The sequence below is a fragment of the Anguilla rostrata genome, chromosome 9, assembly GCF_018555375.3.
Source record: "Anguilla rostrata isolate EN2019 chromosome 9, ASM1855537v3, whole genome shotgun sequence".
Classification (NCBI taxonomy): domain Eukaryota; kingdom Metazoa; phylum Chordata; class Actinopteri; order Anguilliformes; family Anguillidae; genus Anguilla; species Anguilla rostrata.
In genome coordinates, this window is record NC_057941.1 from 4,823,932 (window position 1) to 4,839,917 (window position 15,986).

Consider the following 15,986-nt stretch of genomic DNA (forward strand, 5'->3'; position numbering starts at 1 on the left):
GCGTGAGGAGAACTCCTGCTCCTGAGCTTTCCAACCAACCCAGCTTGTTGTGGAGTTTTTATTTTTTATTTTTTCTTCTTCCAAATCGAGCCTCAGGAGTGGAATCTGGAGCTTCCAGCGGAAACTCAGCCGCTGAGCAGGACCGATTCTCACGACACAAACACACACACACCCTTCCTCTGGGGATCTTGTTAGCGCGGTGAAAGGGATCATGGGATATTGGAGGATAAATGCTGGAACGCTTGGCTATAATTCAATGGGAGCCTAAAACTGAACATGTGACGAAGGCGTGAGGACATCTCTACTGTGATCAGCCACCGGCCCTGTAGGGAGGACCCCTCTGGTGCGTGTAGTAAAATCAGACAAAAATCCATGCTAAAAACAACCAAGAATGTGTCTTCACAATGTGTCTCTTTAATACAAACTCAAAGTGAGGTCGTACAGTTCGCTCCCTGTGTGTGAGCAGCCTGATCCTCTCCACCGCCAGTAAACGAACACACACACGCATGCACACAAATGTACACACACACGTACATGTGTGCACACAAACACGCGCACACACGCATGCACACCAATGTACACACACACGCGCACGCACACACACGTACATGTGTGCACACACAAACACGCACACACACAAATGCACACAGACACACGCACAGACACACGCACACACATGTGCACACACAAACGCGCGCACACACAAATGCACACAGACACACGCACACACAAATGCACACACACACACACATGCACACACAGGTCTCATCCTACCAGGCTAAGGCAGATAAACTCCAGAGAAATGAGGGACACTGTAAAAGGAATGTTCATTTGAAACATTGAGCATGAACACTGAAGGAAAGGAGTATAAAGAAATTAGAATTTGGTTAATTTGTTTTGGGTTGTTTCGCTTCTTGCGGAACATTAAAATAAAATACCTAATTTGTTTCCAGGTCATGCTAAACCCCAAATGAGAGAAACAGCTGTCAAACATGACTATTTGCTTCGACAGTAAATAGAACAAAACTTGTTATCCTGCAATGTTAACAAATTCTCAAAATGAACTGCCAATTTCATCTAACCACCACAAGAAGCTGTCTTATTAAATATTTTAGGGTCTTGTGCACGGGCTACCAATTTCAGATTCTGATACAACTACGAGCTGGAATTACTGAAACAAAAAGAAAAAAAAAAACGCCAGGAATGACTAAAAGATAAAGCACTACGTTGGCGAGAGTGAACACCACCCCTGGATCTCCAGATTTACACAGCACAGGTGGAAACCATTACCGAAGGCCACATCGCTCCAAGCGGACAGAATTATACAGTAACGTACGCTTTCATACTGTACGTGCGATACGGCGGAGTTCACTCTGACGTTGTGTTACGTTGTGTTGTGTTACGTTGGGCCCCAGAAACACCAGGGAAAGTTCGTGACGTTGGAGCTGACCGTTCGGGCGGCCAGAAAAGCTGGAATGTGTGGGACAGTTTTGGTGCCCTCCCCCCTCATTTTAGGGGTGGTGGAGTGGAGTGGAGTAGGGTGGGGTGGGGTGGGGATGGGGGCACACCTGCTCTTCCTGTCCTACAGTTTAACCGTGTCTGTGGGTCTGTGGGTCTGTGGGCTGTTTCCCGATCCTGGTCCCGGTCCCGGTCCTGGTCCTGGTCCCCACCCCCGCGCCCCCTGCCCCCCCCCTCAGAAGACGGAGATGAGGGCGAACACCCCGTACAGGAGGGCGCAGGGGTACGCCACCAGCAGCTGCTGCCCGTCCATGGCCAGGGCCGAGATGAAGATCTTGGACGCCGATTGGCTGCACCAGCCGATGATGAGGGCTGTGAGGACTATTCCCAGCATGCCTCTGGAACACGGGGGGGAGTGGGGGCGTTAACACCACGACTCACTGAAGATCCACACGGCACACTTCTACGGTTCATACCGAAGCCCTTACTGGGGAAATGGAGTGCATGGGAGGGAGTGACTGAGGTCCAGGCCTGTTTTATACCTGGGGGGTCCAGTCTTACCTGAGGGTAAGGGCCGGTGTGGGTGCAGGTTTTTGTTCTAGCCCAGCACTGCAACACCTGATTCTACTCACTGAGGTCATGACTGAAGACCATGATTAGTTAAATACTAGAATCCGGTGTCTCAGAGTTGGGCTAAAACAGAAACCTGCACCCACACCGGTGCATTTTGGGTAAGACTGGACACCCCCAGGTCTAAACCAGGCAGAGACCTCAGTGAATCCATCCCAGGCACCATTTCCCCAGTTAGAAGGGCTTTCAGAGCAAGCCACTAAAAATCAACCCCATAAACTGAAGCAACAGCAAGGCATAAAAAATACATCCTTATATATTTTTAATACAATTTTCTTCCCCGTGACGAAGCCAGTTCCGTCCCTTTGCCCGCGCAGAGCGTAATGAATAAAAAGCCCGCTCGATTCGCCCGGCGTTTCAGACCAATCCGGCGAGCGTTTCAGCCTCGTTTCTCCTTATTGGTGATGTCATTCCCGCACAGTTCCGCGCTAATATCACCTTAGACACCGTTGCCAAAGAAACATCATCGGGAAACGGAGCCGTCTCACGCCGCTGAAGTCCCTGCCTTGAACGGCCAACCATAACGCTCCTTCAGAGTCACATGGTACGCATAATCTTATACATGCTGGGGATGCTTAATTAGTGAACTCACCACTCCCTGGCACCCCTCGTGTACCCAGGTGCGTCTATTGTCTCCATTACTAAATGATTCAGGCGCTAATCCTCAAAATGGAGGAAATGATGAATAAAAGTAACGGAACAGCACGTGGAACCTGAGCTGGTTAAGCCGGCCCGGACCCTGCCGTAGAGGGGGAGGGAAGGGCGGGGACGGGGGGGACGGGGGGGGGACGAGTACTTACTGCAGGGAGAAGACCACGCCGAAGCTGGAGAGGAGGATCATGGGAAGCAGGCAGTAGCCCAGCACGCTGGCCACGCAGCCGAAGGACACGCCCGTCATGCTCATCAGGTTCAGCAGGCAGTACATGCCCAGGCAGCCCATGACACTGATACCGTACACATAGCCAAACTGGATCTTCCCCGCCTGGGACAGACGCACACACAGACAGACAGACAGACAGACAGACACACACACACACACACAAACAGACAGACAGACAGACAGACAGACAGACAGACAGACAGACAGACAGACAGACAGACACACACACACACACACACACACACAAACAGACAGACAGACAGACAAACACACAGACACACACAAACAGACAGACAGACAGACAAACACACACACACACACACACACACACACACACAAACAGACACACAGACAGATAGACAGAAACACAATTTCATTTTTTAAATATTTCCAACTTTTACTCCCATTTTCTTTATTTTAACTGCATTTTATGGTTTCATCATTTTTTTAGTATTTCCCTCCTTCATAATAATAATAACAACACTAATAATAATAGAACATTAAGTAATATTTTGTCAAAACAGTCACACAAACTTCCACATGCACGTCTCTTCTTAGTGTACGCTACACGATGCTAACCGGACAGGAGAAACACCGCTGGCACTTCCTGTGCTTTAAGGCTACAATTGGACACTGGCACTTCCTGTGCTTTAAGGCTACGGTTGGACACTGGCACTTCCTGTGCTTTCAGGCTACGATTGGACACTGGCACTTCCTGTGCTTTAAGGCTACGGTTGGACACTGGCACTTCCTGTGCTTTTAGGCTACGGTTGGACACTGGCACTTCCTGTGCTTTTAGGCTACGATTGGACACTGGCACTTCCTGTGCTTTAAGGCTACGGTTGGACACTGGCACTTCCTGTGCTTTTAGGCTACGATTGGACACTGGCACTTCCTGTGCTTTAAGGCTACGATTGGACACTGGCACTTCCTGTGCTTTCAGGCTACAATTGGACACTGGCACTTCCTGTGCTTTAAGGCTATGATTGGACACTGGCTCTTCCTGTGCTTTCAGGCTACGATTGGACACTGGCACTTCCTGTGCTTTAAGGCTACGATTGGACACTGGCACTTCCTGTGCTTTCAGGCTACGATTGGACACTGGCACTTCCTGTGCTTTAAGGCTACGATTGGACACTGGCACTTCCTGTGCTTTAAGGCTACGATTGGACACTGGCACTTCCTGTGCTTTAAGGCTACGATTGGACACTGGCACTTCCTGTGCTTTAAGGCTACGATTGGACACTGGCACTTCCTGTGCTTTAAGGCTACGGTTGGACACTGGCACTTCCTGTGCTTTTAGGCTACGATTGGACACTGGCACTTCCTGTGCTTTAAGGCTACGATTGGACACTGGCACTTCCTGTGCTTTAAGGCTACGATTGGACACTGGCACTTCCTGTGCTTTAAGGCTACGATTGGACACTGGCACTTCCTGTGCTTTAAGGCTACGGTTGGACACTGGCACTTCCTGTGCTTTAAGGCTACGATTGGACACTGGCACTTCCTGTGCTTTAAGGCTACGATTGGACACTGGCACTTCCTTTGCTTTAAGGCTACGATTGGACACTGGCACTTCCTGTGCTTTAAGGCTACGATTAGACACTGGCACTTCCTGTGCTTTCAGGCTACGATTGGACAGCTGATCAGAAACGACAAACTTGATGATTATCCTGGCCAATCACAAACCAGCGGCTTCAGAGCAGATTTAACAGGCGCTAATGAGATGAGACAGTACGCCCGACCGGAGATTTCAAACCGTCCTGTAGCGCCCACCAACCCTCCATGACATTTTAATTATAAATATATAACTCCTCAGGAATAATTTCTCCTCCGCAAAAGTCAAATTCCCATTTCATACCTTTCACCAGTTCGCAAGCAATGCCTCCTGCACACTGACTGTGCTTGGCTAGACAGTAAATAACATTAAGCTAACCAGTTCAAAAGAAAAGTGTATATCACCATCTAAAACAAAAAAAATTAAATTATTTACTTTATTTTTTTTAAACAGAACCGGGAAATATGCTGAAGCTTTTCCGTGACTTTCCAGGAGACTCTGCTCAAGGACTCTCGGGGCCTGTGGGGGCTCGGGAAAACTCTCCCTGCTCGACACCGACGCTCTGTGACACACGGCTCCCCGCGGACATAATTAAAGCGCTCAAACCGTCCGCTGGGGGGGCAGCCGGGGTGCTGAGGGCCCGGCACCGCTGCGTCCCCGCTTCCGCTCAGCCGCCAAAGTGACCTTCCGCGTCTTTTAATGAACTACGGTGATTCAGCGCGAAGTAGCCAGCGTTAGCCTGTCCCTATGCGTCTTTAATGAACTACGGTGATTCAGCGCGAAGTAGCCAGCGTTAGCCTATCCCTATGTGTCTTTAATGAACGTGATTCAGCGCAAAGTAGCGAGTGTTAGCCTGTCCCTATGCGTCTTTAATGAACTACGGTGATTCAGCGCGAAGTAGCCAGCGTTAGCCTATCCCTATGTGTCTTTAATGAACGTGATTCAGCGCAAAGTAGCCAGCGTTAACCTGTCCCTGTGTGTCTTTAATGAACTACGGTGATTCAGTGCAAAGTAGCCAGCGTTAGCCTGTCCCTGTGTCTTTAATGAACGTGATTCAGCGCAAAGTAGCCAGCGTTAGCCTGTCCCTGTGTGTCTTTAATGAGCGTGATTCAGCGCAAAGTAGCCAGCGTTAGCCTGTCCCTATGCGTCTTTAATGAACTACGGTGATTCAGCGCAAAATAGCCAGCGTTAGCCTGTCCCTATGCGTCTTTAATGAACTACGGTGATTCAGCGCAAAATAGCCAGCGTTAGCCTGTCCCTATGCGTCTTTAATGAACTACGGTGATTCAGCGCGAAGTAGCCAGCGTTAGCCTGTCCCAATGCGTCATTAATGGACATGATTCAGCGCAAAGTAGCGAGCGTTAGCCTGTCCCTGTGTGTCTTTAATGAGCGTGATTCAGCGCAAAGTAGCGAGCGTTAGCCTGTCCCTGTGTGTCTTTAATGAGCGTGATTCAGCGCAAAGTAGCCAGCGTTAGCCTGTCCCTATGTGTCTTTAATGGACGTGATTCAGAGCAAAGTAGCGTGCATTAGCCTGTCCCTGTGTGTCTTTAATGAACGTGATACACCGCAAAGCAGTGAGCGTTAGCCTACGCCTGTGCATTTTTTAAAGGGCACCCAAATGCATTCGCTCTCAAAACCGTGCTTAGCAGTCGTCTTTGGCACTTTTTTTTTTTTTTTTACCTTCCCTGGTGCATCTGTGGCAATTACAGCATGTAAAGCCTGTAATTTATTTTCTTTAGTCTTTTTTATGTAAAAACCCTGTTCTGATGCCATTTTCAGAGCACAAAGTGGCGGCTTTCTCGCCCTGGCGACGGTTTTTTCTTGGGCCCGACAACGGCTTTCCCGCCCCAACAACGGTGGGTTTCTCGCCCCGGCAGCAGCTCCCCCCCTCCCTCCCCCCCTCCCCCCCTCCCCCCCGGTGGCGGGTTTCGCGGCAGCGGCGGTAAAGGCGGCGCACCAGCAGCAGCGTGGCTCCGAAGGCCAGGCAGAAGACCATGGGCCCCGCCAGGTCCGTCTCCGTCATGATGCTGCCGTCCGCCGCCTTCAGGGGGTGCAGCACCGTCAGCGTCTTCTGCCAGATGTGGTCGAAGTTGATCCCCAACTCTGCCCGGGGGAAAAAAAAAAAACCACATCTGACCAAACACTCCTGAGACACGCCCACCACCCGTCATACTACTGTGTACATGCTGACAAGTCATTAACTTATTTCAGAGACTGGAACAGGAAAGGGGAAATTTACACAGACACACGTGCACGTACACATACACACAGACACACACACACAAACACACACACACTCATACACATACAGACACACACATACACATACACACACACAACACACACAACACATACACACCCCACAGAGCACACACACACACTACACCACACACTACACAACACCACACGCACAGCACACACACAGACACACACACACACACACACACACACACAGACACACAGACACACACAAAGCAAACCCACTTACTAGCGCATGAGGCCATGACAGTTCCAGACAGAACTTGTTTCATTTACCCCTAGCGTGAGATTTGCATTTGACTTGCTCTTTGGATTAATGCACGAGCGTCTGAATCCTGGAATGTGTGCTCCAGTCCTCCAGTTCTCCCCATCTAATGATGCCTTTCCCTCATGCTGACATCATCTCAAGACACCACTGTTCGTGAAATATCAGCAAGTCGAGCCGCCACAAAGTTTCTCAAAGTTAGCGCAGTTCCAGCCATGCCCCACAGTAACCCCTCTGCTTCCAAAGTCATCGGCGTCTCCTCCCGCAGCCCTGCTAGCTATAATTACAGGCACCCAGACCAAACTTTTTTTTTTTTTTTTAAATAAATGAACCCGTGTCATTTGCTTAATTACTGGAGGTGCCATACCCCGTGTCATAGCCTCTGCTTTGTGTATATACACGAGGTGCCCCGTTCACCCAGGGGATTCCACTGCGCGCTCGCTATCCGCATTAATGCACCTCAGATTACTAAAGCACTGGACGTGAAATTGAGTTAAAGCCTCACTGAATATTCAACGCGGTTACTGAACACATTTCACCCTGGATAGTGTGGAATCAGCAGTTAAAAGAACTGGGCTCGACAGGTCTGAGGCCTAACCTCACCCTGACCCATGCAAATGCCTACAGCTGCACATACGACTAGCATGTACGGTGAAATTAGCATTAGCGTTCATCATCCCGGACGGGTCCAACGGAGTCCACAGAGCAAACACGCAGAGCAAATAAGCCAGGCAAATGAACAGGCCGACTCAGTGCAGTTCAGGGATACGTGATTATAATGGGCTTGGATGAGAAAGGCCTTTCAATCTCATGAGAGGGACCTTTCAAAGCTCTTTTGACTCTGAATGGAATGAATGAGCTCCCATGGTGCATTCTGAATAGGGAACGGAAGAGTTCAACGCACGTCATGTTAATGTTAATATCAAAGGTCATTTTATTACGCTGTACCTGTGCAGTTGAGAAGAGAAGCCAATGCCTCTGATCCATCTGCCCACAGCACACACACACACACACTCACACTCATATACACAAACACCCACACACACACACACACACACACACAGACACCCACACACACTCACACTCATATACACAAGCACCCACACACACACACACACACCCACACACACTCACACTCATATACACAAACACCCACACACACACAAACAGACACTCGCACTCACACACAAATATGGGGTGTGCACAAATTTAAGTAGGTCTGCTTCTCTCATGGGGGATGGGGATTTTGAGGCTAAGTCCTGCTTCAACTCAGGGCAGGCGAGATACAAACTGTCCAAAAACACTGCTGTCCCTGTTCCACTTATTTGCCATTAGAGAAGCGAGAGGAAGTTTTCATCAGCCCCAAAATGGATGACACTAGCTAACACCAGCTAAGAGTGACTCACCAATCTGAACCAATCAAAGTGGTTTGCAGCAGAGTGTAGCATTTTGATTGGTTAAAGAAAGACAAATGTTCATTATTACCTAACTCCGCTAAACTAATTATCACCCCCCCCCCCCCGAAAAAAAAATACAGTGCTCCTTACCCTCCAGCAGGGGGGGCTCCTCGTCAAAGCTGCTGCCGTAGACGGACTGGGTGGAGGCGGGGGTGAAGGCCGGCGTGGGCTGGTAGATCTGTCCCGTGTAAGGCTGCTGGGGCGGTATCATCCCTGGGGGGGGCGCAGCGTACCCCCCTTGCTGGGCGTACTCATACTGGTTGTAGGGCCTGGGGGGAGGAGACTGCATTCAGCACAGCTGTGTGGCTGCGCCACACTGTACTGGGTGCGCTAATGTGATAGTCTCTGTCACCAGTTACTGCACATCAGACATGGAAAGATCCAGGGTACAGAAAGTAGAAGTCCTGCCATGTGTTTCTTCTACCCATAGAAGGATTATTAGTTGTTCTACCTCCTGGCTAAAGGACTGTGCTAATTTTGCAAATCCAGGTTATTAGAAAAAAATACTGGGGAAGACTTTTAACATCCTGAACCTGGATTTCTAACTCCGCTGCACATATCCTCTGCAGGACTCAAATGACCAAAAATCCCCTTATTTGCCCTAGCTTATTTACCTCACCCACCCTGGGGCAACATTAAACCAGCACGCCAAACTACTGTCACCGGAATTTTAAAGTGTGGCATGCCAGCGTGCAGCTTAAGAGCAGAAATATCTGTGGTGTAAACCAGTCTGCAATGACACTGGCGATTATGCGAACTGGAGAATGTGGTGTGTTCAGCCCACCCTGCGCATGGTTTGTATGTAATGTAATGTTTGTTCACAATCAATGCACAGATCCCTTTGTAACACACTGTACAGAAATCTAGTGGTCTGTGCACCTATGCTTTGTACGTTGTACTCCAGAAAAGCAGACTGACAAAAGAGAAAACGCGTACTTGTTGTAGGGATCTTCAGCGTTACTGTAGCCATACGCAGCTTGCCCTTGGTCATCTATGCTGTAGCTGGTCTGGTAGAAGTCTGTGTTGATGTTGTCAAAGCCTGACATTGCAGAGCCTGGAAGAAGAGAGAGTAAATCAGAGGCAGAACTTCTCCAGTGTCTCTCAATCAATCTCATATCAATGGACTGCTCTTATGTTAAGAGAAAGTATGACAGAAACGTTGTCAAGAAAAGCAACCAAAACTGGAGGAAGTGGGGGAATCAATTCCTATTAAAACGGATCTGTGGCTCTCGACTATAAACCACGGGCGCTTGCTAGCTAACGGTACACAGTAAAGCAAGGAAACCAGAAGTAGTGTTTCTAGAATTTCATATTACTGAGTACAGCATAGCCAACTGGCTTACTTGCATCAAATACCATAACCTGCATCAAATTCGTATCTAGCTGCACAAGCTATTACAGCTGTTTGCTGGTCAGATATATAGGTACACAAACAAATAACGTTTTGTTTGTGTCATTAAGTAATTAGCTAGCTAAATCAGTTTCAGTGGGTGGTTTTACTTGGAATGCTCAGCAGTAATGAATATTTGCATTGTGGTAACAAAATGAGAAAACGTGACAGTATTGGCCAGTTAAAACGTTGTAACGGTATAACATATGACATATTGCCTGATCTCGTTCACGTTAGTTATTATAGTGGTTAGCAAGCTGTGCTAGGTTAGCTAGCGGGATAATCAGCCATTACAGTTAAGTAGACAGCTAGCTTAGCATTGTGGAACAACGTAAAAGAGAAATACCACATATTAAGATTTCAAAATAAATAAAAGGCAAATACACGTGTAATTACCAACGTGACACGATATCTAGTAAGCCATTACGTGACAATTCTGTAAGATTTCTTACCCGTCTAGACCGTTCCTCTTTACAGTACCAACCTACACTTCCAGCTTCTCTGCTACGTGTCAACAGAAAGTAAAAGGTACTGCTTCCGGATCATACACGTAGAACGTCCAATGTAGGCGGGGCATGAAACTGGTGTGTACGTAGCTACATCAAAAAGTATACCCTGATACCAGCGATCTCCATTTAAGTACGTTTGCTAGTTATTTGACCACTGAATTGTAAATTTGAGTCAACGACTAAGACAGTCAAACTGGTTACCATTTTTCATGCATGTAAACACCGCCGGCTAACTCACTTCTGTTGTGGAAAATTCAGAATTTTCATAACGTAACTTCTTTAGCATTCGTTGTTAAGTTAATCGTCCTTGTCATTATTAGCAAAGGCATAAAAACGGTTATTTGCATAAGAAAATAGCACACCAAATACAAAGAAATCTACGTTCCAACACTACTGCGCATGCGGTATGATCCTCAAAATGGCTTCAACGTTGCCCTGAATGGCTCTCCGTTTGGGTGTAGGTTTGAATGGACTTTCTTATGGGGAAACAGCGTCCTCTAAAGTTTCGTTTAATAATGGACTAGGACGAAAGGAGGAACAAATAATAACTGCAGCAGACAAAAAAGCAAACATCAACGGAATTACTTCAGTCGTAATGTCTTTAAAGCTTAAACGAATCAATACATGCAGAATAATGAGTTCTTCTTGTTGTGCAGACTGTTGTGTTTAATAATCGACTACAATTAAAGGAGGAATAGATAATGTTATTAACAACAAATACGAAAACATCAAACTACTTCAATCTTGTCTTTAAAGCTTAAATCAATTTATTAATGCAGAATAATACATTTTTTGTGCAAACTGTCGTATTTAAGAATGGACTAGAATGAAAAGAGGGATAAATAATGTTATTAACAACAAACACAAACTAACAAACAACCGAACATAAATGGAATTACTTCAAAATTATTATCTATAAACCTTAAGTGAGTTTATAAATGCAGAATAATACGTTTTTGTGCTAACTGTAATTCTAGCAATGGTTATCACTTGGCTTGTTGTAATTCCTTTTTTTCACATTAAACTTTTTTTTCATTCTTTTCGACAAGATATCGGAATGTATCTCAGCCCGGTATCGGGAACAGCAAGGAAAGGTAACGTATTTTGAGAATATAAAAGGATAGTGGAGAAAATGACCGGCGGTGATTAAATGAAGAAGAACACCTTTTATTTCTTTATGTGGAAAAAAGCATACATAAAAATGTAACTAGGCCTTTCTGACGACATGTAATGAGGACATGCTTCCCCAATCAATTAGATTCATCCCACAGCTGCTGTAGCGACACATGAGCCAGGAGCGGAGTCACGCACAGATGCTCTGAGATTTGGGACACTGTGGAATCGTTGGCTTCATATTCTGCGCGTCCTATATGTGAAAAATGAGGAACTTAGTCGATTATCTATTTTTAGAAACACAGTGGCCATGCAAAAAATATTGATGATGATCCTTAAGCACTTAAATAAAAGTGTGTGTTAATTTAATAGATGCTACTGAACTGCTTAAACAGCTATACTGTGTCCCTGACCTGGACGTCATTTCAAATGTATGCTGAAGTTCAAGAGTCTGGTGACTTGAATCGATGCTATGTGCATTCCAATCCCACGCTCTTAGAAATGCACTTTCCCTGTGGAATAAAATAAAGCTTGAATTACCTTTGTACATAATGAGCAGAAACTTCCTAGAACCTGCTTTAAAGATAATCTTGACTCAGATATTCCAACCGGGGGTGGGGTGGGGGGCGGACTTGATAGCAATATCACAAATAGAGTCCGGATGTTTTGGTGTCAGGTGCCTCTAAAAATATATCCCTGTTGGGATTCAATTGCATTGGGCTGGAGGAGGTGTGTGTGTGTGTACGTTTGGATGTCTACGCATATATGTGTGTGTTTGTGTGTGTGTATAGGTGTGTGTATGCGTGTGTGTGTTTGAATGTCTATGCATGCATGTGTGTGTTTGTGTGTGTGTAAAGGTGTATGTATATGTGTCTGTGTGTTTGGATGTCTATGTGTAAAGGTGTATGTATATGTGTCTGTGTGTGTTTGGATGTTTATGCATGCATGTGTGTGTTTTTGTGTGTATGAGGGTACACATACATACACACCGTCGTACACACACACACACACACACACATCCACATACACACACCCGTACACACTCACACATACGCACGCACACACACACACACACACATACACACAGTGCACAACCGGACGACCCCTCCAGCGGCACACACATTTAAGATGTTGTTTCTAGGTCTACACATATGGAAAATTCAGAAAGGCAAAATGAACCTGGTTCACAATTCAAAAGCAATTCATCAGTCTCTGACATGATCCATTTATTTATTTATTTATTTAGCGATGAAAGATACAGTAATTCAATCAGATACACCTCGGAGGATTCTTATTACACACACTCTTGTCTAATTTCCCCACCAAAGCGGGTTGAACCCCTCAGCACGTTTAAACTTCTCGTACATGGTTCCCCCTTTAACCGCGTAATGAAATAAAATTGAAATCTGTCAGAGAATACCGCAAATCTAGGTCATTGAATTGCCATGCAGATATAATTACGCGCAGCGAAAGTGTTTGATTTAATGCTGTATTGCTGTGAGGGAGGAGTGGATTACACAGCCTTTTTACACCTACTCATCCTCTTTTCCTCGGCATAGGAGTCGCATTTTTATTAGACAGCACAGTGTGAAAATATGGCAGCGTTGACTCGTTAGACAACGTTCTTTTAATGAAGGAACGCAGCACCAGGCAACGGAACGCCGATCAACTAATAAAAGGCAATTAGCTGCTATTTATAAAGAACCTTTGTTCCGAGCATTTTTCTCTCACAGAAAGACATAAGGGTGAAAAAATAAGTAATTAGTGATAATGGCGAGACCAAGATAAATAAATAAATAAATAAATCAGCGGTCTGTGGCAGTGAACTTTTCCTGACAGTCTCCGCCTCCCGTCTATTTGGCTGAAATCATCGCGAAGGCAATGTACCATCTAACGTTCGGGTCTCCCTCGCGCTCCGCTTTCTCGAAATAACGGCCCGCCGGCGTCGAGAAAAAATAATTAAAGCATTACTATCGCTGTGGGTGACTTTTCCCTTTGACCGAATCACAGCTCGCAGCCACGGAACTCCGCTGTGAGACAGCCCAGTCTCAATTAGACATCCCCGTCATGGGCAAATGTCGCGTTGGCTTAACGGCGAACAATTCATCCGTGTGGCCAAAAGCAGTTTCTTCGGTTTCTGAGAAACCGAATATTAAGGCCACACGATTGAAGCTGTCATAGGTTATAACCCCATCATTTGTTTGCCAGTAAATTAGGCCTATGTTGTGTTGTGCACTGGGAGAGGTGGGTTAGAACACATAGCAAATTTCTCTTAGATATTAGACAAAATCTCGGCAGCTGTGATACAGTTGGTAAATTCTGCATATGCCATGAGCCCCTCGCACAGGTGCATATTCCTTAACATTGGAAGCCAGCCAACAGAAAATTAGACTTGTTAATATTCAGTTACAGAGACTTCCACACGGCGTGCACGACTGAGTCTATCTGGAGAATATCAGGGATCTAAAAGCATCTTGTGGAAAAATAAATCACAGGAGATGAAAAAAAAAAAAAAAAATTACGCCTTTAGCACCGATGGCAACAAATCCCCAGTGTTAAAGTTCTCATGCCTTCTCCCTCAGCGCGAGCAACACGCGCAGGTGCTTAGCAACACCTTACCAACACAATGAACCAAATTACCAGGGACAGCGCGACCACATCCATGTTGTGACAGGCTTTTTCTAAACAACGCGAACCATTCTGTAACGCAGAAAGGAGCACAGATACAGCAGGGGGAAGAGGAGGGAGATTACTGGGGTAAATACCCTGTTATTTGTCTGATAAAGCAGGGCCCGTTTAAAAAAATAATAATAATAATTTTATTTTCTTACACACGCAAGGAAAAAAAAGTGTTACAAAAGCCGAATATCCACAACATCCCCAGTGCTTGTCCAGTATCTGGCAGCGCGTAATAGACATGAAAAAAGCTAACCCCCAGGAAGTATATCTTCTTTTAATGCAGAAATCTGGTCCTAATCAAATATGGGACGCGCTAAGGTTAACTGCGGCCAGGAGTCACACGACGATGGGATGATTTTAATTAACAGAGTACACCGCAATTCATTACTAAATAGCTCCTCCTCCGTTGATCAGGCGTTGGATCACGTGATCTGCCTGTGCCGGTCGTTTTTCGCTCACGTTGCCCGGCTGAGGAGTGAACAGAAATGACAACTGGCGGCACACATTTTGGAGGTGGCAAGTGCTAGAGTGCATGCACCCTTCGCGACTGGCCAATGACATGGCTGTAATGGCCTTTTCATTTTCCAAACGGGTGAATGAAAAAGAAAGGTGATAATGTCAATAATCTATATCCATGGTACCCACAATACCCTGAGCAATCAGAACAAAGGTCACTATACTATGTAATGATCACGAAACCTTCTGCAGATTATATGCTTGACAAGGCCTTGGTAATTTCAAAGCAAATCATATAGACATTTGGAGATTTGTCCTCACCTGGTGTGTCAATGCAATAATCATATATTTTAAACTGTATCGTGAATACATGGTACACTGCAATTCCTGTGTTTCCCTCACCTTATGTTTTCATTTTTCATATTTCAAGGTCTTTACCTATTCTGTATTTGAGATATTGATAAATCACTTGATCAGAACAGTGTTATAACAATGCAATATCATAAAAAATGAAACTGGTCTAAAGTTCATGAAAATGTATTACACTAGATTGGGTACATATTAGCACCAGAATAGACTTAAGCAACAACACAGGCATTCAGTAAAATGGGGTGAATTTTCCCTTTAATAGATCCATAGCTCTGCTGTTTATTGACAGTGGCAAGGATAATGACAAGAAACCACTGCATACAAGACCCTTTCAAAGTGCAAAGGAGCAAGGATGAACTTTGACCTGAAATGACCTAGTCAGCATTTCCTACAAAAACGCAGAGCCACGTGACATTCAGATGCTGCGCTTTTTAGCGTGCGGCTTACTGTACATTTAGAACATGATATGAAGTTTCAGCGCTCTGCATTAATAATTAACAAACAAATCTGTAACCGGAGAAACGGAACACAGAATGCAGCGTTCCTGTGGAGCACGAGCATGCATTACATTACATTACATTACAATGTAGGCATTTAGCAGACGGTCTTATCCAGAGCGACTTACACAACCTTTTACATAGCATTTTACATTGTATCCATTTATACAGCTGGATATATACTGAAGCAATGCAGGTTAAGTACCTTGCTCAACGGTACAACGGCAGTGCCCTACCCGGGAATCGAACCTACGACCTTTCTGTTACAAGCCCAGTTCCTTACCCACTGTGCTACACTCCGTCCTATGACGCTGTGGCGACACCTGGTACAGCCGAACGGGAGAACCTTATCGGCCATTCATCAAATATGTCAAATGTGCGTGTAATAAATTACCCGGGTTCTGGTTTTCAGATTCCCTGGTCTCACGGGATGCAATCAGACAGAGCCCTAAGCCCCTTCGAATCT

At 45.8% G+C, this 15,986-nt stretch overlaps 1 protein-coding gene across 2 annotated transcripts in view; it reads right to left on the bottom strand.

The window, feature by feature from the left end:
• Window positions 1-394: 394 nt before the first annotated feature.
• yipf5 (Yip1 domain family, member 5) overlaps window positions 395-15,986 on the bottom strand; it is a 31,051-nt gene continuing 15,459 nt past the window's right edge. Inside the window, exons 1-6 of one of the 2 annotated variants that reach the window (XM_064349903.1) lie at window positions 10,350-10,501; window positions 9,444-9,561; window positions 8,598-8,776; window positions 6,484-6,629; window positions 2,889-3,070; window positions 395-1,856 (exon numbers count right to left, since the gene is read on the bottom strand). In XM_064349903.1, coding sequence (XP_064205973.1) covers window positions 1,694-1,856; window positions 2,889-3,070; window positions 6,484-6,629; window positions 8,598-8,776; window positions 9,444-9,553 — 780 coding nt within the window. In that variant the 5' untranslated portion in view covers window positions 9,554-9,561; window positions 10,350-10,501 and the 3' untranslated portion in view covers window positions 395-1,693. Of the gene's footprint in view, window positions 1,857-2,888; window positions 3,071-6,483; window positions 6,630-8,597; window positions 8,777-9,443; window positions 9,562-10,349; window positions 10,502-15,986 lie in introns of those variants that run through there. The other variant, XM_064349902.1, reaches the window with a different exon arrangement.